Raw genomic sequence first — 14,284 nt, forward strand, 5'->3', positions numbered from 1 at the left:
GTTTCAAAAAATTGCAAAACTAGAGCACTGTAAAGAAACCACCAGTGAAGAGTTCAGTTCCGTATCAACACCAATGATTAGAACTGTACTATCCCTTTGTCAACACAGATTATACAGAAAATGGAGTATGCCAATTCAGATTCATTTTATTAAAATATCCAGGATAGCTTTGTCACTTCTCTTGTGATTCCTAATGATTCTCCACTGAGTTGTAGTTAGCATATTTAAATCACTAGCATGCAACTCTGCCCATAGAGACAAATGTGTACTGTAATTATGTGCAGTTTAATTATTACATTTATATCCTAGCTTTTCTTCAAAGAGCTCAAGGTGGTGTACAAACATGGTTCTCTTTCTCTTGCTTTTATCTTCACAAGAACCCTGTGAGGTAGGTTAGGCTGAGAGACAGCAACTGGCCCAAGATCACCAATGAGCTTCATGGCTAAGTGGGGATTTGAACCCTGGTCTCCCAGGTTCCAGTCTGACACTTGAACCACTACACCACACGTGCTCTCAAAATGTGTCAAAATGCTCAATGTCGTAGGCTTACTTTTGTGAAGATGGCAAAGAAGTTGATTGATTTTCAGTGTCTTATTTTTAGTTCAAATGTGTGCCAAGCTTTTGGATGGAATCCAATGTAAACTTCCACTTGCAAGATGAGACTTCACCTTCCTCTCCTTCCCCCTGCAGCTTCCTGAACATACGTCACCCCCCAGCCAAATATGTTTTGAAAGGTCCCAAAGAGCGCAAAGAAAGGTGAAGTCCTGTTGCACGAACAGAAGCCCATTCCACACGTGCATGGACAGCATTGGATACAATCCTTACACAAAACCATGTTGCTTTCTTCTGGTGCTGGTGTAGCCTTGCTCAGGCCAGGAGATTTCCCTTTGCCTTTAGCAGGAAGTGGGGATGAGTTATTAAACTCTATCCCAAATAATATGGGAATGCTTTAATACTGAAAAAGCTATGTATTCTCACTACATGAATGAGCCTGCCCGAGACTCATGTTTCATGCTCTCCCTTCCTCTTGAGGAGCCATTATGAGGAGATTGGATGCTTTCACTTTAAACAAAACACAGTTCCCCACTGCATCCAAACTCAGAGAATTTTGGTTTGTTTACACCATGGTTTGTTAGAATAAGCCAGGATGAGAGGGGAAGTGTGCAAGCCTGGGGCCCAGGCAGATTTATTTGCATGCTTTCCATTTATGTCCTGGGGCTATCTTACTCAGTAGGATCCCATTATTCATTTTTTTGGCATAAAAAGTAGTGAATGATGATAATCTGACTTGATGGATAAATTCACTAAGGAAAAAATTAAGAGTAAATTAACCACTCAGTTGTTATATTTTGTTTACTATTATGTCTAATATGTCACAAATCAGATCTGGGAGCTTCAGTCTGTATGAACAACCTTCACTATGTATTTTTCATTGTTACTATTATTGTCACATCTTTAAAATCAGTAATTTAGATTTAAATTATTGGTTCCATAGGATCCTTTTCAATTATTTGAAAATTATATGATTGATAAGGATGGATCTAGAGTAAAACCAGTTTCTTCTAAATAAAATAACAGAGCTAAAAATAGATATAAAAATAATACATCATGGTGAGAAAAGGTTTTAAAATGTATTGGATATTTCATCAACGTACTGCACTGAAAATCATTTTGAGAATAAAGAGGATGACATTTTCAAGTATAACATCTATCAGTTACCCATCAAAAGTTGAAATAATTTACCCGTAGAAATGTTGGAAATCCTTGCCCATAGTATCCAACAGCAAAATAATCTGGTTTAGGTCTGATTACTTTCACAATATTTTCATAGAACTGTGCTTGCTTTTTCTGTGTAGAAAAAAATGTAATTTTAAAAATTTCTCTCAACAGGGGTTGATAGCATTTTCTTGTTAAAATTGCATTTTCCATTTCTTTATCATCCTAACATGCAGACGCTTCCCAGTTACATGCAAGTGAAAATACTGAAGTTTTTCAATCTGATTCGGCAAGGTGCTAGTGCATGTATGTTAACAGAGGTTTGAATGATAGTACACCCCTCCCCCTCAAGGTACTTAGTAAAAACACTTCAGTCTTGTGACTGGAAGTCTGTCCCTGGCTGATAGGTCAAAGGTCTCAAATTCCTTTCTGGAATCAATAATATAATAAAATATAATATTTATTATGTGTATGTCACTTCAACCCAAGTAGGGCACAGATAGCAATATCCAACTCAATCATACTCAGAGTAGACCCAATGAAATAGAATTAAACTTCTTAAGTCCATCGATTTCAATTTACACGTCTGAGTATTAACACTGCCCGATTGGGAAAAGCAGGAAGGACGCAGGTTAGATGTTATAAATACAAATATTGTTAAAAGCAAGAGGAATATATCAGAGAAATGCTTAGGAGGGAAAGGAGTAAGACCATGAGACTTTTAGAGGAAGAAAGCAAACAGTAGGAGAAAGAATGTGATGTACAGGGAGAAATGAAAGCAAAGAAAAATAAACAAGGATGAAAAGCAACTCCCCCTCAAAAACAGTTAAGCTTCCTTTGTCTATTGTCAGCTTTCAGAGCCCCTGTTTAGATGGAAAAGCAGCTTATAATTTTTGAATGTATCTATAAATAAATAAGTGGTGGAAAGCAGACTGTCAATTTTTGTCAAGTACCTGCACGACTCTCTAGCAAACTGACAAGGCAGCTTCAAACGGTACCAGGCAGTAAGACCTGCCTTTCGCCTCCTTCCCCATACAGTCCCATGTGTCCCCAAAATCAGCTCTGCAGAGTTGGGAGACCCTCTGAACTAGATTTGGGGGGGTGTTGCAGGGGACCTTGGGGGGAGGAGAGAAAGAGGAAGTCCACTCTCTGGATGTCAGCCATAAATTGTAGGTGCAATACGCTTTACGTATAACAGCCAAAGTGTTATTTCAATAATGCATTTCTTCGCTATTTGTCAGATTCAGTGAGGTGTAATTCACTGGTGAGAATGTACACAAGGACATGTGCTGTAATTTTTTTTATGACCCAGCTGTTCTACAAAAACAATTTACATATTTCTATGTGTTGCATATGCTACTCTTGAAACCAACATGACCCACCAATGTAACTGCAGAAGTCTTTAATACAAACACAAATTGTGTTCAGATTCATATTAGCCTCTGCAGTTTCTAAATATCTTGGCAAGTATTATAACACATGCTCTCAAGCTGCAGGGCATATACAACCTAGTTGCAAAGAAAATGATAAAAGAGAAGCTGAACCTGAATTCAGTCAATGGGAGCAATACTTGCTCGCTTGTCAGCAGAAGAACCATGCAAATATAGAAGGAAGTTATGACTAAAGGAAAAGCAGTTTAGAAATTCTCTGAATACCATTTCAACAAAGGCAGAATAGTTTCTGTTTTAAATGGGCAGTGCTAGGTTTCATTCAACCATTTCCTGTATTACAGGAGTGCATGACAAAAGCTGTTTTCTATTATATGAAAAGTGGAAATGTTGGAGTAATGCATGAGGTTTAGGGGAGACCAGTGACTTTGGTCTACCAGCCTTATTTTAGGGCACAGTCTCGTGGTATTATATCCTGGAATGTGTGTATATAGGACCACAGGGCAAGAGGCTAGACAGGATTCAGAAAAAAAAATAAGCAAAGCACAGCAGCTAAACATAAGCTGAAAAGGCACTACAGATACCAGCTGGAAACAGTGGGATTGTGGCATATTACATAGGCAAAGGGGTCAATAGATGAACGGAAAATAAACAAGACCTGGGTCTTCCTTCACTAAATAGTTGTAATTAGGCAACAAAGTCTTCCTTATTACAGAGTAGGATGTGCACATTTACCTGAGACTAAACTCCACTGAATATAGTGTGACATACTTTTGCACCACAGACAGAAATCCTGTGCCCCCCCACCAGATGTTGCTGTCGTACAATCTCCCCACTATCCCTGATCATCGGCCTTGCTGCTTGGGGCTGATAAGAACTGGAGTCTAGCAATATTAACAGAGCCACATGATTATACTTTGAAATACAAATTCCCTTTATAAAAGGTTTGGGGCTACAGTTTGCTCATGGTTTTTTTTGTTGAAGAATCATGATTACTTTTAATAGAAGCACATTTCTTTTTTAATTCATTGTGAAATCAAACCAGTTAAGTCAATCAGCAACTTTTCTAGGAGCCCCACACAATTTATTTGCTTACTGAAGTATTTAACACTTAAAAAGAGAAATTCCAGAAAAAAATATGATTAATTTACAATGAACTGAACAGAACCTACCAGCAGTTCACTGAGTTGTTCATAATCAAACATTTCATTTTCATACTGCTCTGCAAGTTCTTTGCCCAAGGCAATGGCTTCTTCCCACATCTGTTAAAAAAAAAAGATCACAACTGAGCCTCAGTTGAAGAGTTACATTTTAGTAAGACAACCCTTTTTAAAACAAACAAACAAAAAAAAAACCCAGTAACATTTGTTGCAATTCATTGGAAATATATTGCCCCCAAATATAGCAACAAACATTTTAATAACAAACAACAACTTTGTAACAGATAACTTTGATTACACTTTTCATATACCTATATTCCATGTGGCCTTCGTTTGTTAAATGGGTTTTGGAGATAGATAAGCCCCCCAAAAAAGGAAAATTATATTTGGTATTTTGCACATGAGGGTCAATACAGAAGAAAGGCTAATTGTTTGGCAATGGGCCTAAACATGTATGTGCATAATGGACTCTATCCTCCAAAACATGCATCACACACATACTTATGAAGAGATATGCATCACATGGTTAAAAATATCCACTAATTTTACTGGAAGCAGAGCTGATTTCCTTAGAAGTAATAACTAATTCAGTGCCATAAAATGCCTTTGAGGCTAGGAATTTAGCAAGTCTCTAACTACAGGCCTTTATAACTTTACAGGGCGAGTATGATATTGTGATTCGGCCCCAAGGATCTAAAATTAGGTTGTATGATTGCAGTATGGATTGCTGATCTAGACCTTTGACTTTCCTTTTCGGTAGCTCCATGTGGATACTTTTCATGCTGTTTGAGCAAGTAGGCATTCAGAGACAACTATGTTCAGAGGTGGTATCTTCTGAATAACAGGTGCTGAGGACAAACAACCAGGAAAGATCTGCTGCCTTCATGCCTTGCTTGTGGGCTTCTCAGAAGCTTCTGCTTGCCCAGTGTTGGAAGCAGGATTCCTGACTAGATGAGTCCTTGGTCTGATATCTATCAAGGCTCTTATATTTATGAACCTCCTAATGTATTATCATTAAGTAAACAGGAGTTATTTATTTATTTCAGCATATACAAACTGCCAATTCACAAAAAATATCATTGTGGTGTACACTAAAATCATTACAACATAAAATTATAATATAAAATAAAGAAAAATGACTGTGAATTAAATTAATTCTATAAAAACACATTTTCAGCAGGCAACACAGTATCAAAATTGTAGGTGCATGTCTTATAATGAACAAAGCCCCCAAATTCGGTATGCTATGCTTTCAATACAGTCAACCACAGTATCCTTCTAGGCCGTCTCTAGAGTGGTACTTAGAAGGATGGCATACACTCTGCAGGTGAGGGCCTCCTGCAGATACCATCTTATCAGGAGGTCCATTCCACACAACATAAGAAGAGGACCTTTAATATAGTGCCACCTATCTTTTGGAATTCCCTCCCCTTAAATATTAGACAGGCGCCATCTCTGTTATCTTTTTGGCGCCTACTGAAGACCTTCCTCTTTCAACAAGCCTTTTAACTAGAGACCTTATTCCAGTCTGTGTTGGAATTGCTTTTTAAGATGTTTTTAAAGCTTTTTTTAAAAAAATGTTTTGTTTTAAGATGTTTTTAAAGATGTTTTGTTTTAATGTATTTTAAAATCTGTTTTTATTTTTTTTAATTCTTTTTATTGATCTTTTATTGTTATACAAATATTTAACATAATTAATATAACAATATGAAAGTAACCCTAATTCCCTCCTCCCCTCCCCAGAGCCATTATTTATCACATTGATTTAGTGTATATGCATAGCTGTAGAAATAAGAAGGTAAGTATTAATATACAAGTGAGTGTTTTGAAGCTTGGATATTCAGTATAACATAATCATAATTAAGAGATATAAAATTATAAGGAACTAATTAATTGCTCAGGAAAACCAAATAGCTTTTGCTGATGGGGAAAGTTGTTTGTGTAGATCTTGTTGTGAAGTGAAGTCGATAAATCTCCATCATATTGCCATAAATGTTTCTGGTTTAGTAGCACCTCTCATAAATCGAAGGTGTAGTGTGATTTTGTTCAGTATTGCCATTGTCCAGATTTTGCTGTACCAGATCTGCAAGTTCAGTTCATCTAGATGCTTCCAATGTTGTAATATCGTTATTCTTGCTGTCAATAATAATTTGGAAATTAGATGTTTTGATTTTAGTGTATTATTTTCACCTTTGAATAAAGATAATAAGAATAATTCCGGTGTTAAATGTATTGTTTCTTTCATAATTTTGTTGAGTTCATCTTGAATAAGTCCACCATAGATGAAAGTATGTTCCTTTTTGGTTACAACCCCTCCAACATAGGGGGGATACTGAAGAAGAAATATGTGAGAGTTGAACTGGTGTGGAGTACCATCTATGCAGCGTTTTCAAAGTAGTCTCTTTGTGCATGGCTGAAACAGTTTTATTGTATTTAGATACAAATATTGAGGACCAATCAGATATCTCCAATTGATAACCCACATCTCTTTATTGATTTTTTTAATCCTGTAAGATTTCCCATGTCATTTTCCAGTAATATTTTATACATTTTAGATACCAATCCTTTTCCATTACTCCCATTTTCCAACAAAATTTTTTCAAATTGTGTAATATCTTTAGTAGCCTATGTTTTAATTTGAGGGTCTTTTAGTATAGAATTCAATTGGTGTGTATGTAGCCAGTCTAAATTCCATGAAGGAATATCTATTTTCAGTTGTTGGATAGTGATTGGTTTGCCTTGTGGAAAGAAATCTCTAAGTCTAAAGTATTTTTTCCTTCCCCCTATTTCCATATATTTTTTCAGAAAATCATCTCCTGTATTTGGATAGGTTTGCAGGGGAGTCAAAGGGGAATATATTGGGGATAATTTCATTTGCCAATGTTTCCATATAGTGAATGTAGATTTTGTGAACGGGTTATTAATATTTTTAAGCCAGGTATGACGAATTGGTAGGAAAGGTAAATTCCATAGCTTACTATTAGATAACATAGATTCCTCCAGTCTAATCCAAGTCTTTTTTGATCTCATTATCATGAAGCTAAATTGACGTATTTGAAATGCTATGTAATATAAATACAAATTTGGAAGTCCCCATCCCCCTGAATTTGTCTTAGTGTAAAAAGAGGTTAGTGCTAGTCTTGGTCTTTCGTTTTGAAATATGAAGTTATTTATTATATTCTGACATTTACGAATAGTGTTATGAGTAATAAGAAGGGGAAGAACCTGAAACAAATAAAGGAATCTGGGTATTATTTTCATTCGTACGGCTGCTATCCGACCTAATGTGGTAAAATTATTTTTTTCCCATTTATTTAAGTCTATCTTCATTTTCTTTATTAGAGGGTGATAATTAATATGAAATAATTTTGAGATATTTTTAGGGACTAAAATCCCCAAATATCTAAAAGCAGAATTACATATGTTAACTCCTAATGTTTTACGAATCATCAAATGGTCCTATGGACCAACATGCAAAAACATTATGGAAGATTTGTTAAAGTTAACCTTAAGTCTAGATATTTCTGAAAATGTTTCCAGCATTAGTTTAAGTAATGGGGTTGATTGTGATGGATTCCCAAGCATTAGTGTCATATCATCTGCATATAAATTTAGTAAATGTTCTTCCTCATTTATATTAGTTTGATAACCTTTTAATTGAACATGTGAGTGTAGTTTCATGGCTAGCGGATCTAAGGAAAGGGCAGATAATAGTGGGGATAAAGGACATCCTTGTTTTGTGCCCTTTTGTATTGGTATAGAGTTTGAATCCAAGTTATTAGTGTGTATCACTGCAGTAGTTGTGTCATATAGACGGTTTATCATATTTAATACTCTTTCTCCCAGATGATATTTATCTAGTACCGTTTTTAAATAATTCCAATTCAGACAATCGAAGGCCTTATCTAATGATAAAATACCTAGCGATTTTTTAATGATATTTAGCATGAAATATGATGTTGAGTAGTCTTCTGATGGGATCTGAGATGTATCTACCTGTAATGAATCCTGTTTGATCTATGTGAACCAAATCAGCTATCATCGAATTAAGTCTATTTGCAATTATGGATGTGAATAGTTTTTGATCCTGGTTGAGAAGATTTATTGGTCGATACGATTCTACTTTCAATTTGTCTTTATTTGGTTTGGGAATGACAATTATATGGGAAGTCTTCCAAGTGTCTGGAATGTTTCCTCCTATCCAGATGTAATTAAATAATTGGGTTAAATGTGGGATTAGTATTTCTTTAAAAGCTTTATAGAATGTGCTATTAAATCCATCTGGTCCGGATGCTGTATTGTGTTTGAGTCTTGTAATTGCAGCGGATACTTCCTCTATTGTTATGTCTTGATTTAAGGATTTTTCCTGAGCATTTGAGAGGGTGGGGGGAGAAAAATCAAAAAGATACTCTTGGATTTTTTTCTGTTTTGGTAGGTATATTATTATATAATTCCTTATAAAAATCCATAAAGCATTTATTGATTTCTTTAGTATCATATGTTGTTTTTTCTTGATGTGATATTGCCATGATTTTAGTAGCTGTATACCATGATTTTAGGGCATGAGCTAGTAATTTAGAATTTTTATTTCCCCATTCATAATATTTTTGTTTTGTGTACCAGATGGATTTAGCTATTTTTGCAGAATCTATAGCTTCTATTTCTTGTTTTTTCTTTTGCAATTCCTGTAGTGTGGTTTCAGAGTTATTTTGTTTGTGTTGAGATTCTAGTTTTTTCACTTCTAATACTAGCTGAGTTTTAATAGGTTCAATATTACATTTCTTTTTGGCCATTTCATTTATACAGTGACCCATAGTGTCCCATATAATGTTAGCCATAAGTTCAGGTGTATTATTTATATCAAAATATTCTTTCAAATTTTCCTATAATGTTAATCGATTGATCTGTAAGAAGAAATGAGTCAAATCTCCATATTGGAGTATATGGAGTATGTGAAAGAGTGATTAAAAATACTCCAACTACAGCATGATCTGAAACCAGTCTGGGATATATATCCACCCTAGTAATGTTTGTTATTAAAGTCTGAAAGACCAGAATGTAATCTAACCTGGAGAAAGTTTTGAATCTGGGTGAATATGTATAATCTTTGATTCCAGTGTTCATATGACGCCATGCATCTACTAACCCATGTTTCTGTAACAGATAATGCATGGGAGATTGTTGTTTTAAGGACGATGCTGGTATTCCTATATTTCTGTCTAACTTGGGGTCACAAGTCATATTTACGTCTCCACCAATAAGGAGTTCTCCTGATGCAAACTTCTCAAGTTTTTTTTAGTATTCTGGATAAAAAATTAAATTGATTAGTATTAGGAGAATAAATTGATGCAAGTGTAAAATTACGATTTTGTAATAGTCCTGAAATAAAGATGTATCTACCTTCTGAATCTATTTGTTGTTTTTGAACCTGGAAATTGATTTAGCAAAAATGATTCCCACTCCCCTTTAATGATTACTTGCTACCGCTAAAAATTGTTTACCGAAATAGTTATGTGGAAGAAGATGACAGTTGAGTTTTGGCTTGTATATTTCTTGTAAAAATATAATCGAAGGTTGCTGAGTCTTGATGTAATCCAAAACCCTTCGTCTTTTGATGACATCTCCCATGCCCCTCGCATTTAATGATAACACTTTAATTTCAGCCATATGTTATACTTAATTGATCTGTTTTGATCACCTGTATATTCCAATGCTCTCTATAATGACTCCAATCTCTCCCTATTATTTCTATATAAAACCATTTATATTGACAAAATTTTAAGATGCGGCTCTGTAAATCCCAGGTAACATGTAACTCCCCTACAACATTAACCCCCTGTACCTAACTAACTAAAGACAGAAAAAATTCCCTGCTTACAGGTATTGTCTGAGACAGCCCTGTTAGTTGGTCGAATTTCTGAGGCTTATTGCCTCTTGTGAATATATTGTAAACCCCAACAATAATAATTAGAATAACTTTTAACCAAATAAATCTATATGTGTCCGCTAACCCCAATATATTGCAGATGACACAGACATAGCCTTTTTGCGTGATATTATCTTGTTCCCTTGAAATTTTTTCCTTGTGCTGATTCATCTAATAACCAACCATTTGATCATTATTTTTTTCTTGTGGATGTTGATCTCATTGATCTCTGAGGGTTTATTAAGACCTGGGTGATATCTTTATTATCTGTCCATTCTTTAACCCCACACACTCTCAGGTTACATCGATGGCCCCGATTCTCCTGGTCATCCACACGATTTAATATCTCTCTCTGATTGAGTATAATATGTTTGATTACATCTGTGTGTTGAATGCCTATTTCTAGTGCTTCATTTGCAGTTTTAGCAGTATCCTCCATTTTGTTTGTTAAAGATGATATTTTTTCATCCAAGATTTTAAAACTGTCAACCCATTTTTGAAGCAGAGAGGTTTGAAGAGATGCAAATTGTGAAGATAGTTGTGCTGTGATTAAGTCTTGGTCTAATTCGGAAGTTAATATTTGTATTGACTCACTTTTTGACATTTTGGAAGTTTTCGCTGCCATTTTGAAAATGCCATTTCCCGGGTATTTCTTTTATTCACGATGTCCTCAGTAAAAGTATTTGTGTGGTGAGGGAGTATTTCCCCCCCGTTCTATCGCTGCAGGTAACGTTCCTCTATCTTGTAGATATTTTTAATGGAATTTTCTTCCGTTTTCGAGCCAAGGCTTTTTTAAAAATAGCATCAGGGTTAGAGGAATGTGCGGTTTACCCTGTTGCTCCGGCGATCGTGCACATCCGCCCCCCAAAAATCTGTTTTTATGATGTTTTAGAGTGCTTTTAGTGTTTTTATTTGCCGCCCTGGGCTCCTTCTGCGAGGAAGGGTGGGATATTAATTTAATAAATAAATAAATGAATAAAATGGTTTAATGGTGGCTCTAGTCCTTTCTAGAGGAATGAACTGACGACACACAGATCTCTCTCTCTCTCTTTTCCATGCATTAGTCCCAGGGAGGTTTTCTTTTAAATATTTTGATTAATTATTTGATTAATAATTTTAAAATGCACTAATCAACTTTTGAGGATTTTACCTAGAGGATGGGATAAAAATATACTGAGTTGTTCACTCCATTAGTAAATGTACAAGGGACATGTTTATATATAACTGCCAAAGTTGTCTCATATTCATGCAGAATTCTCTCATGCCCGGGCGTATGCTCCCCACCACTATCTTTAGAATAGCTGATTTCATCTGAGAAAATATTAATGATACAGTATTTTCCCTCTCATATGACAGGATTTGTTTAATAAATATAGCTGTGTCTGAAACTGTACTTTTATGTACTTTATTACAAAAGAAAACTACAGGAAGTGTTTACCTTCATTGTACATTTATAAGCATTATAGTTTAAAACCCTAGGGCAGCTTTTCCTAAACTGCTGACCTCCAGTGTTGCCATGCTGGCCAGGACTGATGACAGTTGTAGTCCTAAAGCATCTGCAGGGCATCTGGTTCAGGAAAACTGCTGGTAATGCTATTTCTATGTGACTTCAGAAGGACAGTATCACATTAAATCTAGTCACATTACCTGTTTAGCTTAAGGCATGTGTAAAATCAACACTTTCTTGGATGTTTCTCATGTATCTTGCAAAAACCATTTTGGAAATCAATTTTGCAGATATGATCTGATTGCTATCCTGCAGCTAATGACCTTTATCTGTATACTTCCTCGAAATCCATTTCTGGATGATGGGCAGTTTATAAATTATTAAAAACAAAGGCACCTATCTAATTTTTTTAAAAATAAGTCCTCATGAAAATTCATCAGCATTTTAGTGTGAATTCCTAATACACATGTTTGTATGCAGTTTTGCTTAATATACACATTTTTGCAAACAATGTCCCCTAATATAAAGCATTAATATGTTATTTTCATTTTTATGCACACCATGTTATTTGGCTGGAGAACTGCACTGCAAAATTTGGAGAAGTATGAGTTTCAAAGAATAACTGCATTTTGGCAGATTCTTTTGGAAAGCACGAATTAGACAGATTGGCCTTTACATGGAAACTGAATCAAATTTCTCCCCCATTCTTACTACAGATTGATCAGTTTGTTTAAGGTCTGTGTCAGTTTCATAAGCATTCAATCATAAGTCCAACCTAGCATTTTTTAAAATAAAAAAATTCATAGGAAAATTTGTGTTTATATATGCATTTAAATATGTGCTTTTATCACAAAATATGCATTTCTAAACATAATTTATTTCAAAGTGCACATTTTTCAAATGTATTTTATCCTAAAATATGTATTTTTATATGAATTTTGGTTGCTGTTTTTGAGATGTTAACTTTGTTGTTGTTATGTGCCTTCAAGTTGATCACGACTTAAGGCCACACTATGAATCAGTGACCTCCAAGAACATCTGTCGTAAACCACCCTGTTCAGATCTTGTAAGTTCAGGTCTGTGACTTCCTTTATGGAATCAACCCAACTTTTGTTTGGCCTTCCTCTTTTTCTACTCCCTGCTGTTTTTCCCAGCATTATTGTCTTTTCTAGTGAATCATGTCTTCTCATGATGTGTCCAAAGTATGATAACCTCATTTCATCATTTTAGATTCTAGTGATAGTTCTGGTTTAATTTGTTCTAACACCCAATTATTTGTCTTTTTTGCAGTCCATCGTATGCACAAAGCTCTCCTCCAACACCACATTTCAAATGAGTTGATTTTTCTCTAATCCACTTTTTTCACTGTCCAACTTTCACTTCCATACATAGAGATCGGGAATACCATGGTCTGAATGATCCTGACATTTTTGCATTTGAGGACCTTTTTTAGTTCTCTCATAGCTGCCCTCCCCAGTCCTAACCTTCTTCTGATTTCTTTACTATTATCTCCATTTTGCTTAATGACTGTGCTGCGGGTATTGATAATCCTTGAAAAGTACAATGTCCTCATTGTCAACTTTAAAGTTACATAACTCTTCTGTTGTCATGACTTTAGTCTTCTTGACGTTCAGCTGTAGTCCTGCTTTTGTGCTTTCTTTCCTCTTTAACTTTCATTAGCATTCATTTCAAATCATCACTGGTTTCTGCTAGTAGTATGGTATCATCTACATATCTTAAATTATTGATATTTCTCCCTCCAATTTTCACACCTCCTTCATCTTGGTCCAATCCTGCTTTTCGTATGATATGTTCTGCACATAGATTAAATAAATAGGGTGATAAAATATACCCGTCTCACACCCTTTCCAACTGGGTATGAATCAGTTTCTCCATATTCTGTCCTTACAGTAGCCTCTTGTCCAAAATATGGATTGCGCATCAGAACAATCAGATGCTGTGGCATTCCCATTTCTTTTAAAGCATTCCATAGTTTTTTATGATCTACACAATCAAAGGTTTGCTGTAATCTATAAAGCACAGGGTGATTTTCTTCTGAAATTCATTGGTCCATTCCATTATCCAATGTATGTTTGCGATATGATCTCTGGTACCTCTTCCCTTTCTGAATCTAGCTTGGACGTCTGGCATTTCTTGCTCCATATATGGTAAGAGCCTTTGTTGTAGAATCTTGAGCATTACTTTACTTGCATGGGATATTAAGGCAATAGTTCGAAAATTACAGCATTTCCTGGGATCTCTTTTCATTGGAATTGGGATGTATGTTGAACGCTTCCAGTCTGTGGGCCATTGTTTAATTTTCCATATTTGTTGACAACTTTTTGTCAAAATGTGGACAGATTCAGTCTCAGTAGCTTGTAGCAACTCTATTGGTATGCCATTTGTTCCTGGTTATTTGTTTCTTCCAAGTATTTTAAGAGCAGCTTCCACCTCACATTCTAAAATTTCTGGTTCTTCATCATACGGTTCTTCCGTGAATGAAGCTGTCATCCTTGCATCTCTTTTATAGAGTTCTTCATTGTTCTATCTTCCTTTTATTTCAACTCGCTCAGTCAGTGTGTTCCCCTGTTGATTATTCAACATCCCTACTTGTGGTTTAAATTTCCCTTTAATTTCTCTAATCTTT

The 14,284-nt window shown here is 35.3% G+C and overlaps 1 protein-coding gene across 2 annotated transcripts in view; it reads right to left on the reverse strand.

The window, feature by feature from the left end:
* The window catches only part of DOCK1 (dedicator of cytokinesis 1), a 702,192-nt gene that overhangs the window by 61,264 nt on the left and 626,644 nt on the right, over positions 1-14,284 (reverse strand). For both annotated transcript variants that reach the window (XM_061635676.1, XM_061635677.1), the window contains exons 39-40: positions 4,277-4,366; positions 1,744-1,848 (exon numbers count right to left, since the gene is read on the reverse strand). In XM_061635676.1, coding sequence (XP_061491660.1) covers positions 1,744-1,848; positions 4,277-4,366 — 195 coding nt within the window. The remainder of the gene's footprint in view (positions 1-1,743; positions 1,849-4,276; positions 4,367-14,284) is intronic.

Source organism: Rhineura floridana, chromosome 7 (assembly GCF_030035675.1).
Source record: "Rhineura floridana isolate rRhiFlo1 chromosome 7, rRhiFlo1.hap2, whole genome shotgun sequence".
In the NCBI taxonomy this organism is placed as follows: Eukaryota; Metazoa; Chordata; class Lepidosauria; order Squamata; family Rhineuridae; genus Rhineura; species Rhineura floridana.